Genomic DNA, 23,908 nt, shown 5'->3' on the forward strand with positions numbered 1-23,908 from the left:
TTGTATGTGATTTTGTATAGGGTGTAGGTGATCAACTGGTTTGGGCCCAGTTTCCCAAAAGCAATGTTACTAAAGTTGACTATCAATACAAAGTTGCCAATGTCTTTGCAACTGTTTCAAACAAGCAAAGGATTAAAACAGAAATTGAATGAAAACCGAAATGACTGCATTAATAGCATACAGTTCTGTTTTGCAAACTGTAGGCTGCACTGTCTGTTATTTTTGAATCAGTACACATTGATCAAAAATATAAACGCAACATTCAACAATTTCAAAGATTTTACTCAGTTACAGTTCACTGTTCCCCGGACGCCGAAGACGTGGATGTCAATTAAGGCACCCCTTCACACCTCCCTGATTCAGAGGGGTAGGGTTAAATACGGAAGACACATTTCAGTTGAATGCGTTCAGTTTCCATATAAGGAAATCAGTCAACTGAAATAAATTAATTAGGTCCTACTCTATGGATTTCACATGACTGGGAATACAGATATGTATCTGTTGGTCACAGATATCTTTAAAAAAAAGGTAGGGGCGTGGATCAGAAAACCAGTCAGTATCTGGTGTGACCACCATTTGCCTCATGCAGTGTGACATCTCCTTCGCATAGAGTTGATCAGGCTGTTGATTGTGGCCTGTGCCACAATGTTGTCCCACTTGCTTCCCACACCCTGTCGTACACATTAATCCAGAGCATCCCAAACATGCTCAATAGGTTACATGTCTATTGAGTATTCAGGCCATGGAAGAACTGGGACATTTTCAGCTTCCAGGAATTGTGTACAGATCCTTGCGACATGGGGCCATGCATTATCATGCTGAAACATGAGGTGATGGCGGCAGATGAATGGCACGACAATGGGCCTCAGGATCTCGTCACGGTATCTCTAGCGCATTCAAATTGCCATTGATAAAGTGCAATTGTGTTCGTTGTCCGTAGCTGATGCCTGCCCATACCATAATTCCACCATCACCATGGGGTACTCTGTTCACAACGTTGACATCAGCAAAACACTCGCCCCTACAACGCCATACATGCTGTCATCTGCGCGGTACAGTTGAAACCGGGATTCATCTGTGAAGAGTACACTTCTCCAGCGGCCATCGAAGACGGTGGAGAATGGTAGAGAAATTAACATTAAATTCTCTGGCAACAGCTCTGGTGGACATTCCTGCAGTCGGCATGCCACATGCCACATTTTAGAGTGGCCATTTATTGTCCCAAGCACAAGGTGCACCTGTGTAATGATCATACTGTTTAATCAATTTCTTGATATTATCTTGGCAAAGGAGAAATGCTCAATAACAAGGATGTAAATAAGCTTTTTGTGCGTATGGAAAATTCTGGATCTTTTATTTCAGCTCATGAAAAATGGGAGCAACATTTTACATGTCGCATTCACATTTTTGTTCAGTATATTTCATGATGTGTAACAACATGTCTGCAATGATGTGCAAAATCTGTGATTGAATGCATTATTATTGGTTAAGCATTAGAATAAGCTTCCTCAATAGTTGCAGCGATATAAGCCTGGGGGATTATATTTCTCTATGAGCTGATCCGTCGTCAGTATTGTGGAATAATTCTAATGTTAAGGTAAGATTTGATTGGAGAAATCTGATCCGAGAGCAGCAATGCTGTTGTTTGGATGATATCAGTATCGACAACGCATTTAGCAGACGTTCTTTCATTGTGGTGTTTTGGGAAACACGTTACATATTCGGACATTGTAGGGATGATGCATCGTTAAAACTCTCATAAGCCTAAATTCCATCGCTATCGGGAAACCGGGCCCTGTTCTGTCCACTCTTACCTTACTATAAATGTGATTCATGCATTTTTTTGTGTGTCCTTGTAATACATATTAAGAACACACTATGAAATGGAAGTAAATATTCTACATTGTTTGGAAGTCATTTAGGTAATCCTCTCATCACTTTTTAATGCATGCTGTCAAAACATTTGACATGGATTTGTGGCTATATCTTTTCACCACAGGAGGGCAGTGAAATACCACCAATCTTATGTCTCACGCAACCCTACTATGCCCTTTTCGAATACTTTGATAATGCATCCTTCCTTCCACCCTTCCTTGAACTTATCAGCGAAACTGACATGGTTTGTTGTGAAATTGTTCAATCATATCAGTGATTACTCCAATGGAAGAAGGAAGGAAGGAAGGAAGGAAGGAAGGAAGGAAGGAAGGAAGGAAGGAAGGAAGGAAGGAAGGAAGGAAGGAAGGAAGGAAGGAAGGAAGGAAGGAAGGAAGGAAGGAAGGAAGGAAGGAAGGAAGGAAGGAAGGAAGGAAGGAAGGAAGGAAGGAAAAACTGATGAACAAATAAAGACATGTCATCCACTGTGTTCTCAGTTAACCCTATAGCTTTACCCCCAGCTGACACTGGTCTCGCAGCCGGAGCTGTTTAAAAGCCAAATGTCCTCATGATACACATTTTACAATCTAATCTCTTTACACAGCTTTAATGGACACACATTGAAATTCAAGGTGACGGCTGTCTCGTTAAAACAGATTGGCCCTTTAATGTCGTCCCCGGAATGTTCCTCATTTAACCTTTTATGAGGCATCTCGTCCTGACAAACCACAATGACAACACTATAGCCCGCAGGCCATTGGCTGACTGCCAACTGTCTGGTATGCAGGTTTTTAAAGAACAGACAGACCCAACTGGTAACCTAAGATGGAGCAATTACGGTGAGGCGCGTGTGTGTGGGGGGGACGGTGTGTTCATGTGGTGCATGTGCGTGCATGAGACGGACAGACACAGTCAGTGGGCGAGAAGAGGTGAAACCACTAAAACCGCTCGAATAACACTATCGATCTGATTGTGAGAATTCCAGGACAGTGTGAACAACTTTTAAAATGTGCCCCAACACGCTTCCCTGTTTTTTCTTTTCTAGAAAAGAGGTCCGGGACCTGGGAATGACAGTGGTGATCAATGCCAGAAAGATACACCCTCCCTCCCTCTTCTACAAAGCCCTAATGATGGTTCAGGTTAGGAAAATATGAGTCATCACATCACAATAAGTCAACTATGAAACTATAATCCACCCATTTAGATTCGGAGATAGAGAGCTGATTGTGGTGTATCTAGTTACTCACCATTCAAATGCAATATGGTGGAAGGTCACGCAGTTCAGATCAGTTTAGTTCACATTATTGGCTTTTGCAAGATTTTTCTTGCGTTCTCAAGCACTGAGGTAAAAAAGACTATCAACAAAGACAACATGGCATAGATGACAACAGGTCATACAACAGAGCCATACAACACAAGCTATTGTTCTGAGTAAAGTAAAGCATCGTTGCTGCAGTTCATGATAGTTTGGGGATTGCTGTGTCCTGGGAATTCCACAAGGAGATATTGGTTGCTGTACATGACTGACTTCACCAAATGTATCCTTTATGAATTCATAGGGATTTCTGTCCACTGCACAGTAGTCAATTATGTCATTGACAATGATCTATCATTTTCTATCATGGATATTTACCGACCATTTAAACACATCTTGGGGACACATACACATGTGAATCCCTAGAGTGAAGAACACATTATGATGACCTTGCATGATGCCTTGTCCTGACATGTTTCCTTATTGGTCGGCCCCAAAGGAACAAGCCCTGAATGCAGTCCATAGTGTGCTGATACTGGTGGATAAAGACACAAGCCCTCGCCCTGAAAGACACCCTGGGCTACAGGTCAGAAAGCACATACAGTACCGGTCAAAAGTTTGGACACACCTACTCATTCCAAGGTTTTTCTTTATTTTGACTATTTTCTACATTGTAGAATAATAGTGAAGACATCAACACTTTGAAATAACACATATGGAATCATGTAGTAACCAAAAAAGTGTTAAATCAAAATATATTTTATATTTGAGATTCTTCAAAGTAGCCACCCTTTGCCTTGATGACAGCTTTGCACACTCTTGGCATTCTGTCAACCAGGTTTATGAGGTAGTCACCTGGAATGCATTTCAATTAACAGGTGTGCCTTGTTAAATTTAATTTGAGGAATTTATTTTCTTCTTAATGAGTTTCAGCCAATCTGTTGTGTTGTGACAAGGTAGGGTTGGTATACAGAATATAGCCCTATTGCCCTAAAAATCTGTCGTTCTGCCTCTGAACAAGGCAGTTAACCCACTGTTCCGAGGCCGTCGTTCAAAATAAGAATTTGTTCTTAACTGACTTGCCTAGTTAAATAAAGGTAAAATAATAAAAATGCCTCCTGTCAATCAGATGGAAGTGGTGACCTCTCTGAAGGCCCTGCACAAGATGGTGGAGGGACAACAGCTGACCTCTGACCTAGGTGGGAACTTTCCCTACAGCCACACTGATTGGCTGCAGTTTCACCAGGTACAGTATAATATTTATAAATGGCTTTAGTGGGCAAGAAATCGATTTGGAAGTGAACTTGTTCGCACTCGTGTGGCTGTTGTCTTTGCTATTCTGAAGCATCGATCCACCAAATCTATTGTATCGGCGTTGTCTTGGGATGAGTCTGGATCCTAAAATCTTTTTCCTGTGTTTCAGAAACTGGTTTCCTTTGTGTCGGAGTTGCAAGGGGCAGCCCATTTACTACATAGAGCAATCAAGAAAATTGATGGTAATCTCAAAACGGACACCGCCCAGGTAGCTCATTACAATTATAAATTAAAAGTCTATAGCGTTATTTTTTCTAAGATGATTTTTTTTTTAACATTGCGTTGTTTTTGGTTCAGGATGTTCAGCTATCTATTCACGATCAGAAGACCTCAATGAAAGAGGTGCTGCAGGATGCCCGATTGGTCCCTTTACAGAGAGAAGGTGGAGCCATTCTGACCAGAATGAGGAGGGAGGAGTTTCGATTTACCAAGTCCGACGACTACAGGTACTGTTATTTATCTAATTCATAAATGGTTGTGATTAACTGTGTGTAGCACCCTTAGAGATGGAAAGAGGGCACAGCTATCTTTGCCATTGATCGCTTCTATGTCCCACCTACCCAGTCGACTACTTGCCCTCCATTGCCCATTCTAAAACAGGCTTCTTGGCAAGTGAGCCCTCTATCCATCTCTATGGTAGCAACCATCTATGTCAGGGCTACTCAATTCTTACCCTACGAGGTCCGGAGCCTGCTGGTTTTCTGTTGTACCTGATAATTAATTGCACACACCTGGTGTCACAGGTCTAAATCAGTCCCTGATTAGAGGGGAACAATAAAAAAATGCAGTGGAACTGGCCCCGAGGTCCAGAGTTGAGTTTGAGGGATCTAGGTAATACCAAGGCAGCCTTTTTTTCTGCCAGAATACCACTGACCACACATAATCTATCAAGTTGGAGAGGTAAGGACTGGAGTGAATGTTTGATAACGTCCACCTCTCATTACAGGGATGCCTTGGAGTCGGTGACGGTCCTATATAACCAGGTGGAGGAGAATGTTCACACCCTGGTGATGAAGTCCAATGAATCACTACAGCATCTGGACTTCCTGCTCAAACTCAGGGAGGCGGAGTCAAATCTTAACATGGTAGGTCAGGAGGTTCTAACCTTAGAGAACATTCAGCTAGAAGTACTGTATATTGTGTTGTACATACTTTCTTCCTTGTCACAAAGGAACTGTGCCTGCTTGCTCTTACTAAATCAAGCACACCTAACATTATCGAAAGAAAACGAATACTCTTTTCACCCGGGTCTGTTCGTATGCCTTATGATGTATAATTCCATATCTGAATGTGTACCTTGTAGGCCAAGGCATGGTTTGATACAGAAGGAGAGCAATGGCTGGTGTTCTCCAACTCCACCGAGGACACACTGGAGAGTGTGAACCAAGCCCTTCAGCGCTTTGACACCATCCTCACTCAGGCCAAGGTACAGTTGGGTTGGGGGTTAGACTATAAAATAAATAATACAAATACTGAGCTATATTGTATGCAAAGAAAAATGGGGAAATTATATTATTTTATAATAGATTTTGTTCAACAAGTAATATTATTTTTCTCTAAAAACATGGGGGTAAAAATGATTGGCACCCCTGTTTTCAATGCCTTTCAATACCTCACATTGCGAGGATAACGGCACTGAGCCTTTTTGTAAATGGTTTTATAATATTGGAGAACACATTAGGGATATTAGACCCTTCTTCCATACAAAAGCCCTCCAGATCCTTGATATCTTTGATCTGCACTTTTCAATTCAAACCACAGGTTTTCAATGGGTTTCAAGTCCGGAGACATGCGAAATGTTGATTTATGTGTTAAATTAACAATTTCTTTGGTGATTATTTATGTGTGCTTGGGGTTGCTGGAAGTTCCACTTGCAGCCAAGTTTCAGCCTCCTGACAGAGGCAACCATGTCCTGGTACTGGGTAAAGTTCATGATGTTGTTGACCTTAACAAGGCCCAAGGACCAATGGAAGCAAAAGAGCCCAATTACATAAAAAAATTGGGTATGAGGTTCTTTCCTGTTTATGCATCCTTGACACCAAACCCATCACTTGTGTGTGTAGCCATAGAGCTCTATTTTCATGTAATTTGACCATAGCACCGATTACAATCCTAGTGCCAATGCCATTTAGCAAACTCCAGGCATTTACATTTCTAGGATGACATGAACATAGAGTTCTTTGGCCACGCGCACCAGTGGTGGGTTTAGCGTTGAAATAAGGGTGCATGGGCAGACAATAAACCTACTGTAAACTATGGTGGTGGAAATGTTGACATATTTTGTTAATCATCATAGGAGAAGAAACAGAAGACCTTGACCCTGGTGATGGAGGTGGAGAAGATTCTGGGTTCCACCAACTCCAACCCCGAGACTGAGGTTTTTAGGACCGTGATGAACACGTTCAAATCTAATATGGCCGACTTTATGTTGCGCGCTGAGCAACAGCGTACCGAGCTTGACAACATGGCGCATGTCTACCGCTTCTGTGAAGAGGTTAGTTGAGGACGTTGAGGAAGACCCTGGTGCTGTCAAAATACTCTGAAAAATAGTCCAATCCTTCTCTTCCTTTCTTAAGTCCTTACCTTCTTAATTCCATTTAAATTCCTCCCATTGCCAGAAATGCATCTGACTTTTATGGAGGAATGTCAACGAATTCGAATTGATATGAAATTGACCTTAACTCTGCTTCATTTCTCCAACTATTCTTTAACCACCACGACCATGTTGTCTGTTGTAACTCATATCACGTATGAACTGAGGAACTGAAGGAAGGATTGATACATTTTTACAATGTACGGACAGGCCACCTCTTTAACCCCTAGCCACAACAGTCATCAATATTCCCATCAATCTTTTCAGAACCCTGACTCCCCCATCCAAGATATACACAAATAAAAAAACACTTCTAACTTCTCGAACACTTCTGAAATAACACTGATCTCTGTACTGTTCCCTCTAGGCTGCTGCCCTTGCCAAGGAATGCAGGCAATATCTTGAGCAGCTAGAGACGGAGCGCTATCCTGCCAAAGCCTGTCTAAGCATGCTTAAGACCTACGAGGAGAGATTGGGTGACTGCTTCTCGTCCCGACACTTCCAGAAGATCAAAGCCAAAGCCTGCAGCGTGAGAGGCTCTAGGGAGATGAATTTGTGGAATTCCACCTGGATCCAGTGCCAGGAAGTCAGCCAGCGGCTGGGGGAGAGGCTGCAGCAGCAGGGGAATGCAGCCAACAAATACCAGCAGCAGCTCACAGCTGGCGGAGCTCAAGTGAAAGACAGGGTGTTGGAGACTTGGAAGGAGAGGGAGAAAGAGGAGGAAGACAAGGAGGTGGTTGTGGCCCCTTGCTCCCTAACCCAAGTCTCAAACTCCCCTCCAGGGGTGGCCGATATGGCAAATAACTCAGGGAGGGCCTCCGTGGAACAGATGGAGAGCAGAGACAGCCGTGCTAGGTACAGCGCTAACATTGCGTGTTTTAACCTCCCTTTCAAAGAGGACTTGAAAGGGAGCAAAGGAGCATCCCAGTTGGCCAAATCCCCAGGCATAGAGGGGGAACTGACACCAGCGGTGCCCCAAGATGGAGAAGGTGGACCAGGAAGGCACCACAGCGAGACGGACCTCAAAACGGGGGATCTGGTTGCTGGGTGTGAGGCGTTTCCATGGAAATGTGACACTTTGGGGGGATCCCTGAGTGGGGGTTCCTGTATCAGCTCTCCCCTGTCCTCAAAGTATGGCTCCTCCCCCTTGTCGGCAAGACACTCCCATAGTCAGCCCTCAGTAGTGGCCCTGCCGTCCCCCCAAAATCCTTATGATATCTCCCATAATGGAAGTTTCTGCTCTTGCAACTCCTGCTGTAGGACAAATGGGGAAAGGGACACTGACAGAGAAGATGGTGACCCCATAGAGGTGTCTTCAGTGTCCTTCCTTGACCCCTGTGACCCGACTGGTGACAGGACCCAGAAGGTCTCATCATTGGCCGACACACAAGCTGAAGATAATGGCAACAATGTTCTGTGAGTGATGCACCTCCCCCTTCTCAACAGCTATGAGAAAAGCAATCCCAAAAATAACATGCAAATGTTTCCCCCAGAAATTCCAACAAAACCAACAGTCACCCAAGAGTTATTAACAATCTGCAATTCAGACAAACAAAATAGCATTGTTATTGAACTGGTTCTGGGAAACAAGTCTTGATATCATGCTTACTGGCAGTTTGAATAAACAACTGAGTGACAAATGACATTTACAGCATGCAGTGTTAGTAGAAGGGCAGCATAGAGATGGTTTTTCTTTGGGTCTTTGTTAGATTTCAGATGAAGATTATCTGCCTGAAACCTTGACAATAACTACACTAAGTATACCAGTCACACTTTATTGGGATATAGCTACATGAAAAAATACTATAGTATACTATAGTATAAACAATATAGTATTCACTGTAGTGTTTTTGCAGGCTAAAATCTCCAAAATCTCCATATATTGTAGTATTTACAGTAAACTATAATATACAGTGCATTCGGAAAAGTATTCAGACCCCTTGACTTTTTCCACATTTTGTTAGATTACAGACTTATTCTAAAATGTATAAAATATTTTTTTCCCCTCATCAATTTACACACAATACCCAAAGCAAAAACAGGTTTTTAAAAATGTTTGCAAATGTATTAAAGATAAAAAATGTAAATTACATTTACATAAGTATTCAGACCCTTTATTCAGTACTTTGTTGAAGCAACTTTTTGCAGCGATTACAGCCTCTAGTCATCTTGGGTATGACGCTACAAGCTTGGCACCTGTATTTGAGAAGTTTCTCCCATTCTTCTCTGCAGATCCTCTCAAGCTCTTTCAGGTTGGATGGGGAGCAGCGCTGCACAGCTATTTTCAGGTCTCTCCAGAGATGTTCTGGCTGGGCCACTCAAGGACATTCAGAGACTTGTCCCGAAGCCACTCCTGCGTTGTCTTGGCTGTGTGCTTAGGATCGTTGTCCTGTTGGAAGGTGAACCTTCGCCCCAGTCTGAGGTCCTGATCACTCTGGAGCAGGTTTTCATCAAGGATCTCTCTGTACTTTGCTCCAGTCACCTTTCCCTCGATTCTGACTAGTCTCCCAGTCCCTGACGCTGAAATACATACCCACAGCATGATGCTGCCTCCACCATGCTTCACCATGGGGATGGTGCCAGATTTACTCCAGATGTGACGCTTGGCATTCAGGCCAAAGAGTTCAATCTTGTTTTTTTGGCTAACGCCAAGCGGTCTGTCATGTGCCTTTTTCTGAGGAGTGGTTCAGTTTGGTCAATCTACCATGAAGGCCTGATTGGTAGAGTGCTGCAGAAATTGTTGTCCTTCTGGAAGGTTCTCCCATCTCCACAGAGGAACTCTGGAGCAGTGACAGAGTGACCATCTCCTCCCTGACCAACGCCCTTCTCCCCCAATTGCTCAGTTTGGCCGGGCGACCAATTCTAGAAAGAGTCTTGGTGGTTCCAAACTTCTTCCATTTAAGAATGATGGAGGCCACTGTGTTCTGGGGACCTTCAATGCTGCAGAAATGTTTTGGTACCCTTCCCTAGATGTGTGTCTCAACACAATCCTGTCTTGGAGCTTTACGGACAATTCCTTCAACCTCATGGCTTGTTCTTTGCTCTGACATGCACTGTTAACTGTGGGACCTTATATAGACAGGTGTGGGCCTTTCCAAACCATGTCCAATCAATTGAATTTATCACAGGTGAACTCCAATCAAGTTGTAGAAACATCTCAAGGATGATCAATGGAAAGAGGATGCACCTGAGCTCAATTTCGAGTCTCATAGCAAAGGGTCTGAATAGTTACATAAATACGTTTTTTTTATTTTTTTCATTTTTTTTATAAATTAGCAAAAATGTCCAAAAACCTGTTTTCACTTTGTCATTATGGGGAATTGTATGTAGATTGATGTGTAAAATATTTAATTTAAAACATTTTAGAATAAGGCTGTAATGTAACAAAATGTGGAAAAACGAGTCTGAAGTAGTAAAAGAAAACTGTAGTGTATACTGTAATAAATGTAGTGTTTTTGCTGATTGAGGTATAATGTAGTATTACTGTAGTGTTTTTGTTTTATTATCTTTGGCTGAGAAGTGGAAGCGTTCTCCTTGAGAACTTACTGGTGAAATACTAAAAGAGCACATTTTCCATAACCTGTAGGTAGGCAGGACTGGACAGACAGCTTCTTTTCTATAACCTGTAGGGAACACAATATAAGGTCTATATTTGGCATGTATGTTCATAATGTTGCGAATGCTTTGTATAAATCTTTAAAAAATCCCTATTCCATGTTTCTTGTGTGGACAGGAAGTTGCAGAGGATCATGGAGGAGCTCTTGTTGACTGAGAGGGAGTATGTACGATCTCTAGGTTACGTCCGAGAGCACTACTTCCCCGAGCTGGAGAGGCCTGACGTGCCTCAGGACCTAAGGGGCCAGAGGGGGAGCATTTTCGGCAACCTGGAGAAGCTCCATGACTTCCATCGACACCACTTCCTGAAAGAGCTGGAGGGCTGCCTCCGAGAGCCCTTCAGGGTGGGACGCAGCTTCCTACGACATGTGGGTTCCCATAGTTACGTGCCTTAGCCGTTTGATAACTAACCTTAAAGGGATATTTCACTCAAAACAATCTTTCATTATTTTGTTCATAAGTCCACTGTTATTACAACAATTGTTTTATCGTTTTCAAGATCAAAAACTGTGATGATGATGATGATTTAAGTGAAGGACGGCACCCTTTCCAGGGTAGTGTCCCCATCACTTCACAGAGAAGTTAAAAGGAAAGCGACACTGGTATAACAGTATCTTGTAATCCAACTGCTCTTATACAAACAATCAACAACAACTTATTGAGGTGATACAACTTATTCAGTCTTTTTTGTATCTTATCTGTGATCTGCAGTCACCAACAAGTGATGTGGACCGAATGCCACAAGTCAGTTCAACTAAAATCTCGTTGAATCAACAAGCCGGTAGTGTCTACCAGTGTCTAAAATATTCCAGATGTGCACACTGGAGATTAGACAGAGTTCCTGGGAATTTCCTAAGATTTTAATCCCTTTTCCTGTTTTCCCAGCAATACAAAAAATAGGGATATTTTCTTTTGTCTTTCATTGGAAATTGGAAACGAGGCAGAAAAATCAATTTCATCCAATGTTTCAACTTTGTTGATTGGATTGTTTTTCCTTTGTCCAGAGAGAGAGCTTTGGTTTGTACGCCCTCTACAGCAAGAACAAACCCAAGTCAGACAGCTTACTCATCGACCACGGCCATGACTTCTTCAAGGTGAGGACTTCAACCATCCCTCACAATACACTAATATTAGATCAATTCATTTGTTGTGGAAGTGACACTGGAACAACCGGTTTTGCAAAGAATTATGAGGCCTTTAATAGTATATTTTAACATGAACTTCCCAATACTCCTGCATTTTCATAATCTTTTCCTATTGTACGACATTCCTACTAAGACGCTATTGAAGGAATAACTTGCATGAGCAAAGGCCTAACAAATCAATACTAAAGTAGGGCCCTGATGTATTGTATCTACCCTAAATCTATTGTAACCTATAAAGTGCATTCGGAAAGTATTCAGACCCCTTGACTTTTTCCGTATTTTGTTACGTTACAGCCTTTACTAAAATGTATTAAATAAACGTCCTCATCAATCTACACACAATACCCCATAATGACAAATCGAAAACAGGTTTTTAGAATTTTTTTGAAATGTATATTGAGCTCAGGTACATCCTGTTTCAAATTGATCATCCTTGAGATGTTTCTACAACTTGATTTGAGTCCACCTGTGGTAAATTCAATTGATTGGACATGATTTGGAAAGGCACACACCTGTCTATATAAGGTCCCACAGTTGACAGTGCATGTCAGAGCAAAAACCAAGCCATGAGGTCAAAGGAATTGTCTGTAGAGCTCTGAGACAGGATTGTGTCGAGGCACAGATCTTGGGAAGGGTATCAAAACATTTCTGAAGCATTGAAGGTGCCCAAGAACACAATGACCTCCATCATTCTTAAATGTAAGAAGTTTGGAACCACCAAGACTCTTCCTAGAGCTGGGTGCCTGGCCAGACTGAGCAATTGGGGGAGAAGGACCTTGGTCAGGGAGGTGACCAAGAACCCTATGGTCAATCTGACAGAGCTCCAGAGTTCCTCTGTGGAGATGGGAGAACCTTCCAGAAGGATAACCATCTCTGCAGTACTCCACCAATCAGGCCTTTATGGTAGAGTGTCCAGACGGAAGCCACTCCACAGTAAAAGGCACATGACAGCTGTGGTGGAATATTCTAATCAAGTGAGAGAGACTTTGTCATTTCTTCAGACAATCATCTTTATTCAATATTGATTAATTATTGCAATAATGAGACTGGTCCACCCAACAGTCTTGACTGTTGGGCCGAGTAGCCTAACTGAAAATGAACAAACAGATATAATATAGGACCTAAAAATGCTTAGTCAGGGCTGGTTCAACCCCTTCCATAAGCCACCTTGGTTCATCTCCTGGTTATCTGCACAGGATGTTGTTTTACCCCCAACCCGGCTTAGTTTCCCAGATTCGAAGAAGATGAGACAATGAGAGATTGTTCTAAACTCATGCAGGCTATCTCTATCTTGGGTCACACACACCAACATCTTGTCTATGGATTGCCAGCTTGTGTTTTTATCACCAAGTCATTGTCAGCTCAAGCTATCTCTCGTAAAACCCATTTCCTTGACCCTCCATCACGTCTGGAGGAAACCTGGCACTATCCCTACGGTGAAGCATGGTGGTGGCAGCATCATGCTGTGGGGATGTTTTCCAGCGGCAGGGACTGGGAGACAAGTCAGGATCGAGGGGAAAGATGAACGGAGCAAAGTGTAACGATTGTCTATGTCGTCCTCCTCATCGGACGAGGAGAGGCGAGAAGGATCGGACCAAAATGCAGCGTGTTGTGAAGACATAACGATTTATTTAAAGAAAAAACGAACACGAAGCACATTTGAATAACTACAAAACAACAAAACGACGTAGAAAGACCTGAACATGAGAACTTATAGAACACAAAGAACGCACGAACAGGAACCGACAAAACAAACGAAACAGTACCGTGTGGTAACAACACTGACACAGAAGACAATCACCCACAAACAAACGGTGTGAACAGCCTACCTTAATATGGTTCTGAATCAGAGGAAACGTAAAACACCTGCCCCTGATTGAGAACCATATCAGGCTAAACATTGAACCCAACATAGAAACACATAACATAGAATGCCCACCCCAACTCACGCCCTGACCATACTAAATAAATACAAAAACAAGGGAAAACAGGTCAGGAACGTGACACAAAGTACAGAGAGATCCTTGATGAAAACCTGCTCCAGAGCGCTCAGTACCTCAGACTGGGGCGAAGGTTCACCTACCAACAGGACAACGACCCTAAGCACACAGCCAAGACAACGGAAGAGTGCCTTCGGGACAAATCTCTGAATGTCCTTGAGTGGCCCAGCCAGAACCCGGACTTGAACCCTATCAAACATCTCTGGAGAGACCTAAAAATAACTGTGCAGCGACATTCCCCATCCAACCTGACAGAGCTTGAGAGGATCTACAGAGAACAATGTGAGAAATTCCTCAAATACAGGTGTGCCAAGCTTGTACCATCATACCCAAGAAGACTCAAGGCTGTAATCGTTGCCAAAGGTGCTTCAACAAAGTACTGGGTAAAGGGTCTGAATACTTATATAAATGTGATATTTCAGTTTTTTTCTAAAAACCTGTTTTATCTTTGTCAGTATGAGTATTGGGTGTTGGAAAAAACGATTTGATCAATTTTCGAATGAGGCTGTAACGTAACAAAATGTGGATAAAGTCAAAGGGCCTGAATACTTTATGAATGCACTGTATATCTTCCCAACACTTTAGCAAAAACAGATAGAGCTGGGCGACAAGATGGACCTGTCATCATACCTGCTGAAGCCGGTGCAGCGGATCAGCAAGTACAGCCTACTGCTGCAGGACATGGTGAGGGATTGCGGACCCCACCGGGGCCGCGAGGAGGCCGAAGTCAGGCGTGCCCTTGAAGTCATCCAGTTCCAGTTGCGCCATGGCAACAACCTGCTGGCCATGGACGACATACAGGACTGTGATGTGAGTGTTAGGGGGTGAAGCCAATCAATCAAATGTATTAATGAATCCCTTTTTTAGTGGGGGTTATCGGCAGCTGTCACATGTGCTTTTACAGTAACCTGGGCTAGACCCTAAAGAGCAAGCAGAGGCAGAAACTCCATCTTTATTCCATATATACTACCGGTCCACATTTTAGTACACCTACTCATACCAGGGTTTTTCTTTGTTTTTACTATTTTCTACACTGTAGAATAATAGTGAAGACATTAAAGCTCTGAAATAACACTTATGGAATCATGTAGTAACCAGAAAAGTGTTAAACATTTCAAAATATATTTTATATTTGTCACGGATTCCCCCGGTACTGCTGCTCATTCCGTTCAGGTCTACGTCACCGGCCTTCCAGGCGTCACTGAACTCGATCATTACCACCAACCCTGGACTGTCTTGTCTCATTACGCACACCTGGTTCCCATTCCCCCTGATAAGCATGTTTATATATGTGCCCTCTGTTCCATGTCCGTTAGTCTTGTGAGTACCTGTGCTCTGTTGTATAGGCTTGCGTGTTAGTGTGCACTTGTTATTATGGGGTTTCGTCCTGTGTATTTATTAGCGGTTTACACCTAGCTCTTTGTTTGGGTTACAGCCCTGTATTATATATATATACGTGTTTGACTTGAGCTTCGTCCCCGTCATGTTCATGATGTACTCTAGTTTGAGTAGAGGAATAAAAAAAACAATTTCGTATTCCTGCTCCTGTCTCATATCATTATACAACGTGGCAATATTTGAGATTCTTCAAATAGCCACCTTTTGCCTTGATGACAGCTTTGCACACTCTTGGCATTCTCTTAACCAGATTCACCTGGAATGCTTTTCCAACAGTCTTGAAAGAGTTCCCATATATGCTGAGCACTTGCTGGCCTCTTTTCCTTCACTCTGCAGTCCGACTCATCCCAAACCATCTCAATTTGGTTGAGGTCGGGGGATTGTGGAGGCCAGGTCATCTGATGCAGAACTCCATCACTCTCCTTCGTAAAATAGCCCTCACACAGCCTGGAGGTGTTTTGGGTCATTGTTCTGTTGAAAAACAAATGATAGTCCCACTAAGCGCAAACCAGATGGGATGGCGTATCGCTGCAGAATGCTGTGGTAGCCATGCTGGTTAAGTGTGCCTTTCATTCTAAATAAATCACAGACCGTGTCACCAGCAAAGCACCCCCACACTATAACACCTCCTCCCCCATGCTTTACGGTGGGAAATACACATGCAGAGATCATCCGTTCACCCACACCGCGTCTCACAAAGACATGGAGGTTGGAACCAAAAATCTCCAATTTGGACTCCAAACCAAAGGACAATTTCCACCGGTCTAATGTCTATTGCTCATGTTTCTTGGCCCAAGCAAGTCTCTTCTTCTTATTGGTGTCCTTTAGTAGTGGTTTATTTGCAGAGATTTGACCATGAAGGCCTGATTCACACAGTCTCTGAACAGTTGAAGCATTTATTTGGGCTGCAATTTCTGAGGGTGGTAACTCTAATGAACTTATCCTCAGCAGAGGTAACTGGCCTTTCCTGTGGCAGTCCTCATGAGAGCCAGTTTCATCATAGCGCTTGATGGTTTTTGGGACTGCACTTGAAGAAACTTTTATAGTTCTTGAAATATTCCATATTGACTGACCTTCATGTCTTAAAGTAATGATGGACTGTCGTTTCTTATTTGAGCTGTTCTTGCAATAATATGGACTTGGTCTTTTACCAAATACGGCTATACCCCCCCCCCCCCCCCCCCATCTTGTCACAACACAACCAACTGATTGGCTCAAACGTATTAAGAAGGAAAGAAATTCCACAAACTAATTTTTAACAAGGCACACCTGTTAATTGAAATTCATTCCAGGTCACTACCTCATGAAGCTGGTTGAGAGAATGCCAAGAGCGTGCAAAGCTGTCATCAAGGCAAAGGGTGGCTACTTTGAAGAATCTCAAATATAAAATAGATTTGGATTTGTTTAACAGTTTTTTTGGTTACTACATGATTCCATATGTGTTATTTCGTAGTTTTGATGTCTTCACTATTATTCTACACTGTAGAAAATAGTAAAAATAAAGAAAAACCCTTGAATGAGTAGGTGTTCTAAAACTTTTGACCGGTAGTGTATGTCCCTATCTAAACATTACGTTCTTACACATCCTCTTCTTTCTGGGTGTACCGTAGTAGGCATGTGGGGTTGGGTGGGGGATGGGGTCATCTGAGAGTAGAGGAGAGGACTGGGCAAGACAGGACAGGACAGGACTAGACTGGACTGTTGGTTATTCATTGTTGTAGTGTTGGATAGGACATACTACTCCCGAGGCAACTTTATCCTTGGAACAGCTGTGTGGGATGTTAGTTGTCTGTCTCATATCAGTTCCAGTATGTAAGAACATAAACTGTAGAATAGATAGGGAAGAATAGGAAATTACGATGGATTGTGGTACGGGGGAGTGGACAGGAGTAATAGGTGGTCCTATACTGTTAGATTAAAAAACCCAAGTGCTCAAAGCCGTTTTCATTGTGGCCCAGGGAACTCACTTCATCCACTACCAATGTTCTAGCACCCATCCTGGTTTTATTGTGACAAGACATACAAAAGCAACATTTTTATCCAATATTATCTCAGCATGGGTATAATATTGAAATGTAACAGAGTACAGCTTGTATTCAAAGGATAGAATGAGAGGGAGTGGAATGGAAAGCAGAGGAATGTTGAGTGTTATTTATTCAGATTTCAAATGTTTGTGATAAGACATACTATCGAAGCAACATTTCTATGGATGTTTGTTTTATGGGCTACCGGTTGTCTATGTCAGTGGTTTTCAAACTTTCTTTCAGAAGACCCACATTGGAAATATGATTTACCAACATGACACAAATAACTATCTGTAGCCTATACTGTGAACCACATTTACATTTGACATCTTAGTCATTTAGCAGACGCTCTTATCAAATCAAACTTTATTTGTCACATGCGCCGAATACAAGTGCAGACCTTACCGTGAAATGCTTACTTACAAGTCCTTAACCAACAGTTAAACTCAATAAGAGATTATATATATATATATATATACACTGCTCAAAAAAATCAAGGGAACACTTAAACAACACAATGTAACTCCAAGTCAATCACACTTCTGTGAAATCAAACTGTCCACTTAGGAAGCAACACTGATTGACAATAAATTTCACATGCTGTTGTGAAAATGGAATAGACAAAAGGTGGAAATTATAGGCAATTAGCAAGACACCCCCAATAAAGGAGTGGTTCTGCAGGTGGTGACCACAGACCACTTCTCAGTTCCTATGCTTCCTGGCTGATGTTTTGGTCACTTTTGAATGCTGGCGGTGCTTTCACTCTAGTGGTAGCATGAGACGGAGTCTACAACCCACACAAGTGGCTCAGGTAGTGCAGCTCATCCAGGATGGCACATCAATGCGAGCTGTGGCAAGAAGGTTTGCTGTGTCTGTCAGCGTAGTGTCCAGAGCATGGAGGCGCTACCAGGAGACAGGCCAGTACATCAGGAGACGTGGAGGAGGCCGTAGGAGGGCAACAACCCAGCAGCAGGACCGCTACCTCCGCCTTTGTGCAAGGAGAAGCACTGCCAGAGCCCTGCAAAATGACCTCCAGCAGGCCACAAATGTGCATGTGTCTGCTCAAACGGTCAGAAAGGCTCTCCGAAAGCACTTGAAACCCTGGTCATCGTCAGCCATTTGCTAATCTGATCTGGGGCCTTGGCTCCTCAGCCAGGAGAGTCATGACAGATGATATCAGAGAGTGTGCAGAGCCAGAGACGCCCAGCCCTGAGAGGGTGGAGAGGAGGATCTGATGGTTCACAGTGTCGAAGGCAGTGGATTGAGCTTGGAGGATGAGAACGGAGGAGAGAGACAGTCAGCTTTGGCAGTGCGGAGAGCCTCTCTGACACAGAGAAGAGCCATCTCAGTTGAGTGACCTGCCTTGAAGCCTGACTGGTTAGGGTCAAGAAGATCGTTCTGAGAGAGATAACGAGTTTGTGAGGTGGTTTGGTAGCGTTCATTTTTTGTAAGATAACAAGCTTGTTTAACCCTTTCACTCCTTTTAGACCTGTATACTGCCCATGCAGTTGACCGCACTCAGTCCACAACTCTTGTTATCTCTGACCTTCAAGGCACCACTTGGCTCTGATCTACTGTGCATTGGCAACTGACCTGGCGGTCATACAGTATAGTGCAGGGGTCATCAAACTCTTTTTCAGGTGACTCACTTTGGCATAATGATTGACCCACCTCATCCAAATAACTATCTACCACATTTGTGAGGTTGTTCAGAACCTGAAAAACATGCTAGTTTGTTCCTATCAGGGGGTGAATACAGTATAATGTCAAATGTCAAGGTAGTAAAAATGGTTTATCTTACCATAGAAATATCCTGACAGAATACAGCCCGCCCTCAATGTCATCTTCCTTTGCCTCTAGGTCAACCTGAAGGAGCAGGGGCAGCTGATTCGTCAGGACGAGTTCCTGGTGTCCTTCAGGAAGAAGAAGTGTTTCCGCCACATCTTCCTCTTCCAGGACCTCGTCCTCTTCAGCAAGACCAAGTGGACTGATGTGGGCAATGACACTTATGTCTACAAACAGTCATTTAAGGTATGCAGACAGTCAGTATACAACACAGCACAGTATACCCCAATATGAATATTTTGCTAAAGCTACTTCCCTTGGCTTTCATTGAAACACATGTTTAAGTTATAAAAGGCCTTGTGTGACGAGAGAGCATTATATGGAATGTCCCATTTGACCTAACTACACTCCTAAAGTTTCACTTCCTCTATTGCTTAGCAAAACGGTATATGATACATTAACACATACCCTACTTTAAAATGGAGAAGGAAACTGTGCACTGCAGATGACCTCGTCTGTCTAGGGCAGGGGTTTCAAACTCATTCCATGGAGGACCTAGTGACTGCGAGTTTGGGTTTTTTCCTTTCAATTAAGACCTAGACAACCAGGTGAGGGGAGTTTTTTACTAATTAGTGACCTTAATTCATCAATCAAGTACAGACACTCGGCCTTCCGTGGAATGAGTTTGACACGTGGTCTAGGGTGATTAATTTCTAAGCAAAAATTAAGACGAAGTTGTACACAGTAATATCCATAAAGTGTAGGCCTTTATAGTCTTAATAACATTTATGAAGACTTCATAAGCCTTACAAGTTGTATTTAGGTAAAAGCCATGTTGTCTATTTTGACAGACCTCTGACATTGGGATGACCCATAACTCGGGGGACAGCGGGCTGTGCTTTGAGATCTGGTTCCGAAGGAGGAAGTCCCAGGACACGTACACGCTGCAGGCCGGGAACAGTGAGGTGAAGCATGCCTGGACCAAAGACCTTGAGCGCATCCTCTGGGAGCAGGCTGTACACAATAGAGGTCAGAGGTCACCCAGCCAATCAGGTCTCTCAGAATCACCAGAAAGAGTCCTCAGGTGATCTGGTCTGTGTCGGAAAACATTTACTAAACGTCAATTGGGAATTGAGGAAAGAAGGACGGAGGAAGCAAGGATTTGAAAGCTACAGATGTAGGATCTTAATTGGATCAGTCTTTTGTTGCTGAGAATTTTCCTGTACCGAAGGAAATGTAGATTCATGATTCACATAAATGCACTGAAAAAAATGGAACAACACACGGTTATATGAACAGTATTCCCCTTTTCATGTAGCCTAATTTTGGCCAGCTAATAGCCTTACCACCGATCAAGCAACATTATGGACTAAATTATAAAATCCTGTTTCTGCAGAATGATTTTGCTGCTACAATACTGGTCACAATAAGATCCTACACCTGTAGTAACATTTTCAGAACTGTGATACATTTATGTGCCAGAAGTGAAGTATGTAGTAGTAGTAAAGATGTTGGATCTTAATTTGACCTGTATTGTCACTGCAAAATGATCCTGCAGCAACAAGATTTGAACCATAATGTTGCTTGATTGTTGGTTAGGCTATTAGCTGGCCAAAATTAGTTCACATGAAAAGTGCAATACAGTTAATTTAACCGTGTGTTAATGCATGTTTTCAGTGAATATATGTACATCTTGAAGCTCAATCATGTGGTGCAGGAACATTTTAACCAACAATAGAGTGATCAAATTAAGATCCAACACCTGTAGGTTTTATTGGTTTCTCGCAGTCATGTAGTATGTCATTCTCTTTCCCGCATTCCCCCTGATGTGAATGGAATTGATGGGTGAGTGCAATATGATATACACCAATCCAACACTTTCAACTGTGATCATTTGGTCAGGTGGTCATGAAGGAATAGAGGCAAGTAAAATAACAAATGTCAGGCTTCTGGCATACAGCTCCCCTTGCCAGTACTATTAACCTGGATTTTAAGTAGAAGCAGCGAGGGTCATGACGGGAAGCTCTTGCAACAAAGTAGTAAATTAAAGCACTCTACCTGATGTACTGTTCAAATACACATCTTGGAATGAGACTAGTACACAGCCATAGTATTTCTTGGGTCAATGTTTGAGTTTTGTTGTTGTGTTCCTACCCTTATATGTCAATTACTTACTAACTAAATCCTTTTCATTCCCATGTCACATATGTAAGGCCAAAATTAGATCCTTCCACTTCTTTCTGTCCATGGTAACATGTTGTGCCTTGCTCCAAGATAAATGTATCTCTGCCAGCTCATTTCTCAAAATAGGTCAATGTTTAAATGGTATTTTGTTTGCTATATTCTAGAGATTCGTATGCAGGAGAGGGTGTTCATGGGTATCGGGAACAAGCCCTTCATGGACATCCAGCCTAGCGATGCAGCCATCAACGACAGGGCAGTCAATTGTGCTCTGATGGGAAGAGGTACACACCCACAATAGAATATTTCAATTAGACTATAATTGGAATGGTTCTTCTTAGTAATAAATTAACACCATCGTAAATGTTTTTCCGAGGTCCTGGTTGATCCTCATTCGGAATTTCTATTTTTGTCTCATTCATGTCCCGTCTTATACAATTTGATTTCATCTGGCCCTCCCAGAATCCAAGGCGTTGGCCTCCTCGGGGACGTCTAGCTCGCAGGGCGGGTGTCCTGTGCTGCGGCCTAACTCCATTGGCTCGGGGAGCTGTTCGTCGTCTTCCGGCAGCCACTCCTCTTCGTCCTCTGGGAGAGGGTCCCTGTCGTCCGCCGTGGAGGGGTACCTGTGTGGCCCGAAGCGGAGGGGGGCGGGGGGTCCCGGGGGGTACTCCCCGCCCCCTGGGGTCCTGGAGGAGGATGACATGGACCAGGAGAGCGGAAGTCAGAATCTACTGAGTGAGTGGATATAATGAGAAGGGTAGCTAATTTGGGGAATATACACTAAAACATGCTAATTTGGGGAGAAGTTTGCATTTGGTTTTGACAGTAAACAAATCCAAAGCATGAATTACAGTCCAAATACTGTTTACAGGGTCAGACTCTCTTCCTATGATTCCTATTTGTTGTAAGACACAGCTACTGTTGAGAGAGGCTAGGTGGTTCTCAGAAATATTTGTGCTATGAGTGACCCAGACCCCAAAAATTAAGAGAGAGAGTGATCTATTTCTAGAGAGGACCTAATCTCAGAACCACAGCCCAAACTTAAGCAGCCATGATCAAATCAAATCAAATTTTACTGGTAACATACATGTGTTTAGCATATGTTATTGCGGGTGTAGCGAAAAGCTTGTGTTTCTATCTCCAACAGTACAGTAATATCTAAGAGGTAATATCTAACAATTTCACAACAATACACACAAATCTAAGTAAAGGAATGGAATTAAGAATATATAAATATATGGATGCGCAATGTCAGAGCGGCATAGACTAAGATACAGTGGAATAGAATACAGTATATACTGTACATATGAGATGGGTAATGCAAAATATGTAAACATTATTAAAGTGACTAGTGTTCCATTGTTAAAGTGGCCAAGTCTATGTATATAGGCAGCAGCCTCTAATGTGCTAGTGGTGGCTATTTAACAGTCTGATGGCCTTGAGATTTTTCAGTCTCTCGGTCCCAGCTTTGAAGCACCTGTACTGACCTCGCCTTCTGGATGATAGCGGGGTAAACAGGCAGTGGCTCGTGTGGTTGATGTCCTTGATGATTTTTTTGGCCTTCCTGTGATATCAGGTGCTATAGGTGTCCTGAAGGGCAGGTAGTTTACCCCCTTTGATGCGTTGGGCAGACCGCACCACCCTCTGGAGAGCCCTGTGGTTACGGGAGGTGCAGTTGCCGTACCAGGTGGTGATACAGCCCGACAGGATCCTCTCAATTGTGCATCTATAAAAGTTTGAGGGTTTTAGGTGCCAAGTCAAATTTCTTCAGCATCCTAAGGTTCAAGAGGTGCTGTTGTGCCATCTTCACCACACTGTCTGTGTGGGTGAACCATTTCAGTTTGTCAGTGATGTGTACGTCGAGGAACTGCTGTTTCCTGAAGTCCACGATCATCTCCTATGTTTTGTTGATGTTGAGTGAGAGGTTATTATTCTGGCACCACACTCCCAGAGCCCTCACCTCCTCCCTGTAGGCTGTCTCGTCATTGCTGGTAATCAAGCCTTCTACTGTTGTATCGTCTGCAAACTTGATTATTGAGTTGGACCACGCAGTCATGATGGCCCACCATTTGGTCCCAAACCCAACCCACCATTTGGGAATCAAAAACTGACATGGGATAATTTACTTCATAGAATAAATCATGCACACAACCCACTGGGCAAAAACTGGTTGAAATAATGTTGTTTCCAAATAATTTTCCAAGTAATTTCAACCCCAAAATATCTGATGACATTGAATCAATGTGAAAAACTGATTGGATTTGCTAAAACTCATCAACGTAAATACATTTTGTATTTTTTCCCCAAAACGTTTTACTTAAATCCACAGGGCCAGATTAAGAAATCACAGAAATTCCCCAACCTCCTGTCACACCATAATTTTCTGTAAACAAATCAATAAAATTCCAATCAGCAGATGCCACAAAGTGCCTATACAGAAACCCAGCCTAAAACCCAAAGAGCAAGAGATGAACAGTGGCTAGAAAAAACCCCCGAGAAAGGCAGGAACCTAGGTGGCCAGTCCTCTTCTGGCTGTGCCGGTGGAGATTATAAGAGTACATGGCCATTAATGCGAGATCATTCTTCAAGATGTTCAAGCATTCATAGATGATCAGCAGGGTCAAATAATAGTCACAGTGGTTATAGAGGGTGCAACAGGTCACCACCTCAGGAGTAAATGTCTGTTGGCTTCTCATAGCTGAGCATTCAGAGGTCGAGACAGTAGG

General features: G+C 42.9%; 1 protein-coding gene across 1 annotated transcript in view; it reads left to right on the forward strand.

Annotated features, from left to right (window-relative positions):
* The window catches only part of LOC120021965 (uncharacterized protein KIAA1755-like), a 29,640-nt gene that overhangs the window by 4,281 nt on the left and 1,451 nt on the right, over window positions 1-23,908 (forward strand). Inside the window, exons 6-21 of the mRNA XM_038965768.1 lie at window positions 2,918-3,011; window positions 3,627-3,713; window positions 4,257-4,373; window positions 4,551-4,649; window positions 4,739-4,887; window positions 5,388-5,526; window positions 5,745-5,867; window positions 6,738-6,935; window positions 7,402-8,450; window positions 10,768-11,017; window positions 11,654-11,743; window positions 14,380-14,604; window positions 19,077-19,247; window positions 19,853-20,030; window positions 21,350-21,464; window positions 21,685-21,917. Coding sequence (XP_038821696.1) covers window positions 2,918-3,011; window positions 3,627-3,713; window positions 4,257-4,373; window positions 4,551-4,649; window positions 4,739-4,887; window positions 5,388-5,526; window positions 5,745-5,867; window positions 6,738-6,935; window positions 7,402-8,450; window positions 10,768-11,017; window positions 11,654-11,743; window positions 14,380-14,604; window positions 19,077-19,247; window positions 19,853-20,030; window positions 21,350-21,464; window positions 21,685-21,917 — 3,317 coding nt within the window. The remainder of the gene's footprint in view (window positions 1-2,917; window positions 3,012-3,626; window positions 3,714-4,256; window positions 4,374-4,550; window positions 4,650-4,738; window positions 4,888-5,387; window positions 5,527-5,744; window positions 5,868-6,737; window positions 6,936-7,401; window positions 8,451-10,767; window positions 11,018-11,653; window positions 11,744-14,379; window positions 14,605-19,076; window positions 19,248-19,852; window positions 20,031-21,349; window positions 21,465-21,684; window positions 21,918-23,908) is intronic.

Source organism: Salvelinus namaycush, chromosome 2 (assembly GCF_016432855.1).
Source record: "Salvelinus namaycush isolate Seneca chromosome 2, SaNama_1.0, whole genome shotgun sequence".
NCBI classification, from domain to species: Eukaryota; Metazoa; Chordata; class Actinopteri; order Salmoniformes; family Salmonidae; genus Salvelinus; species Salvelinus namaycush.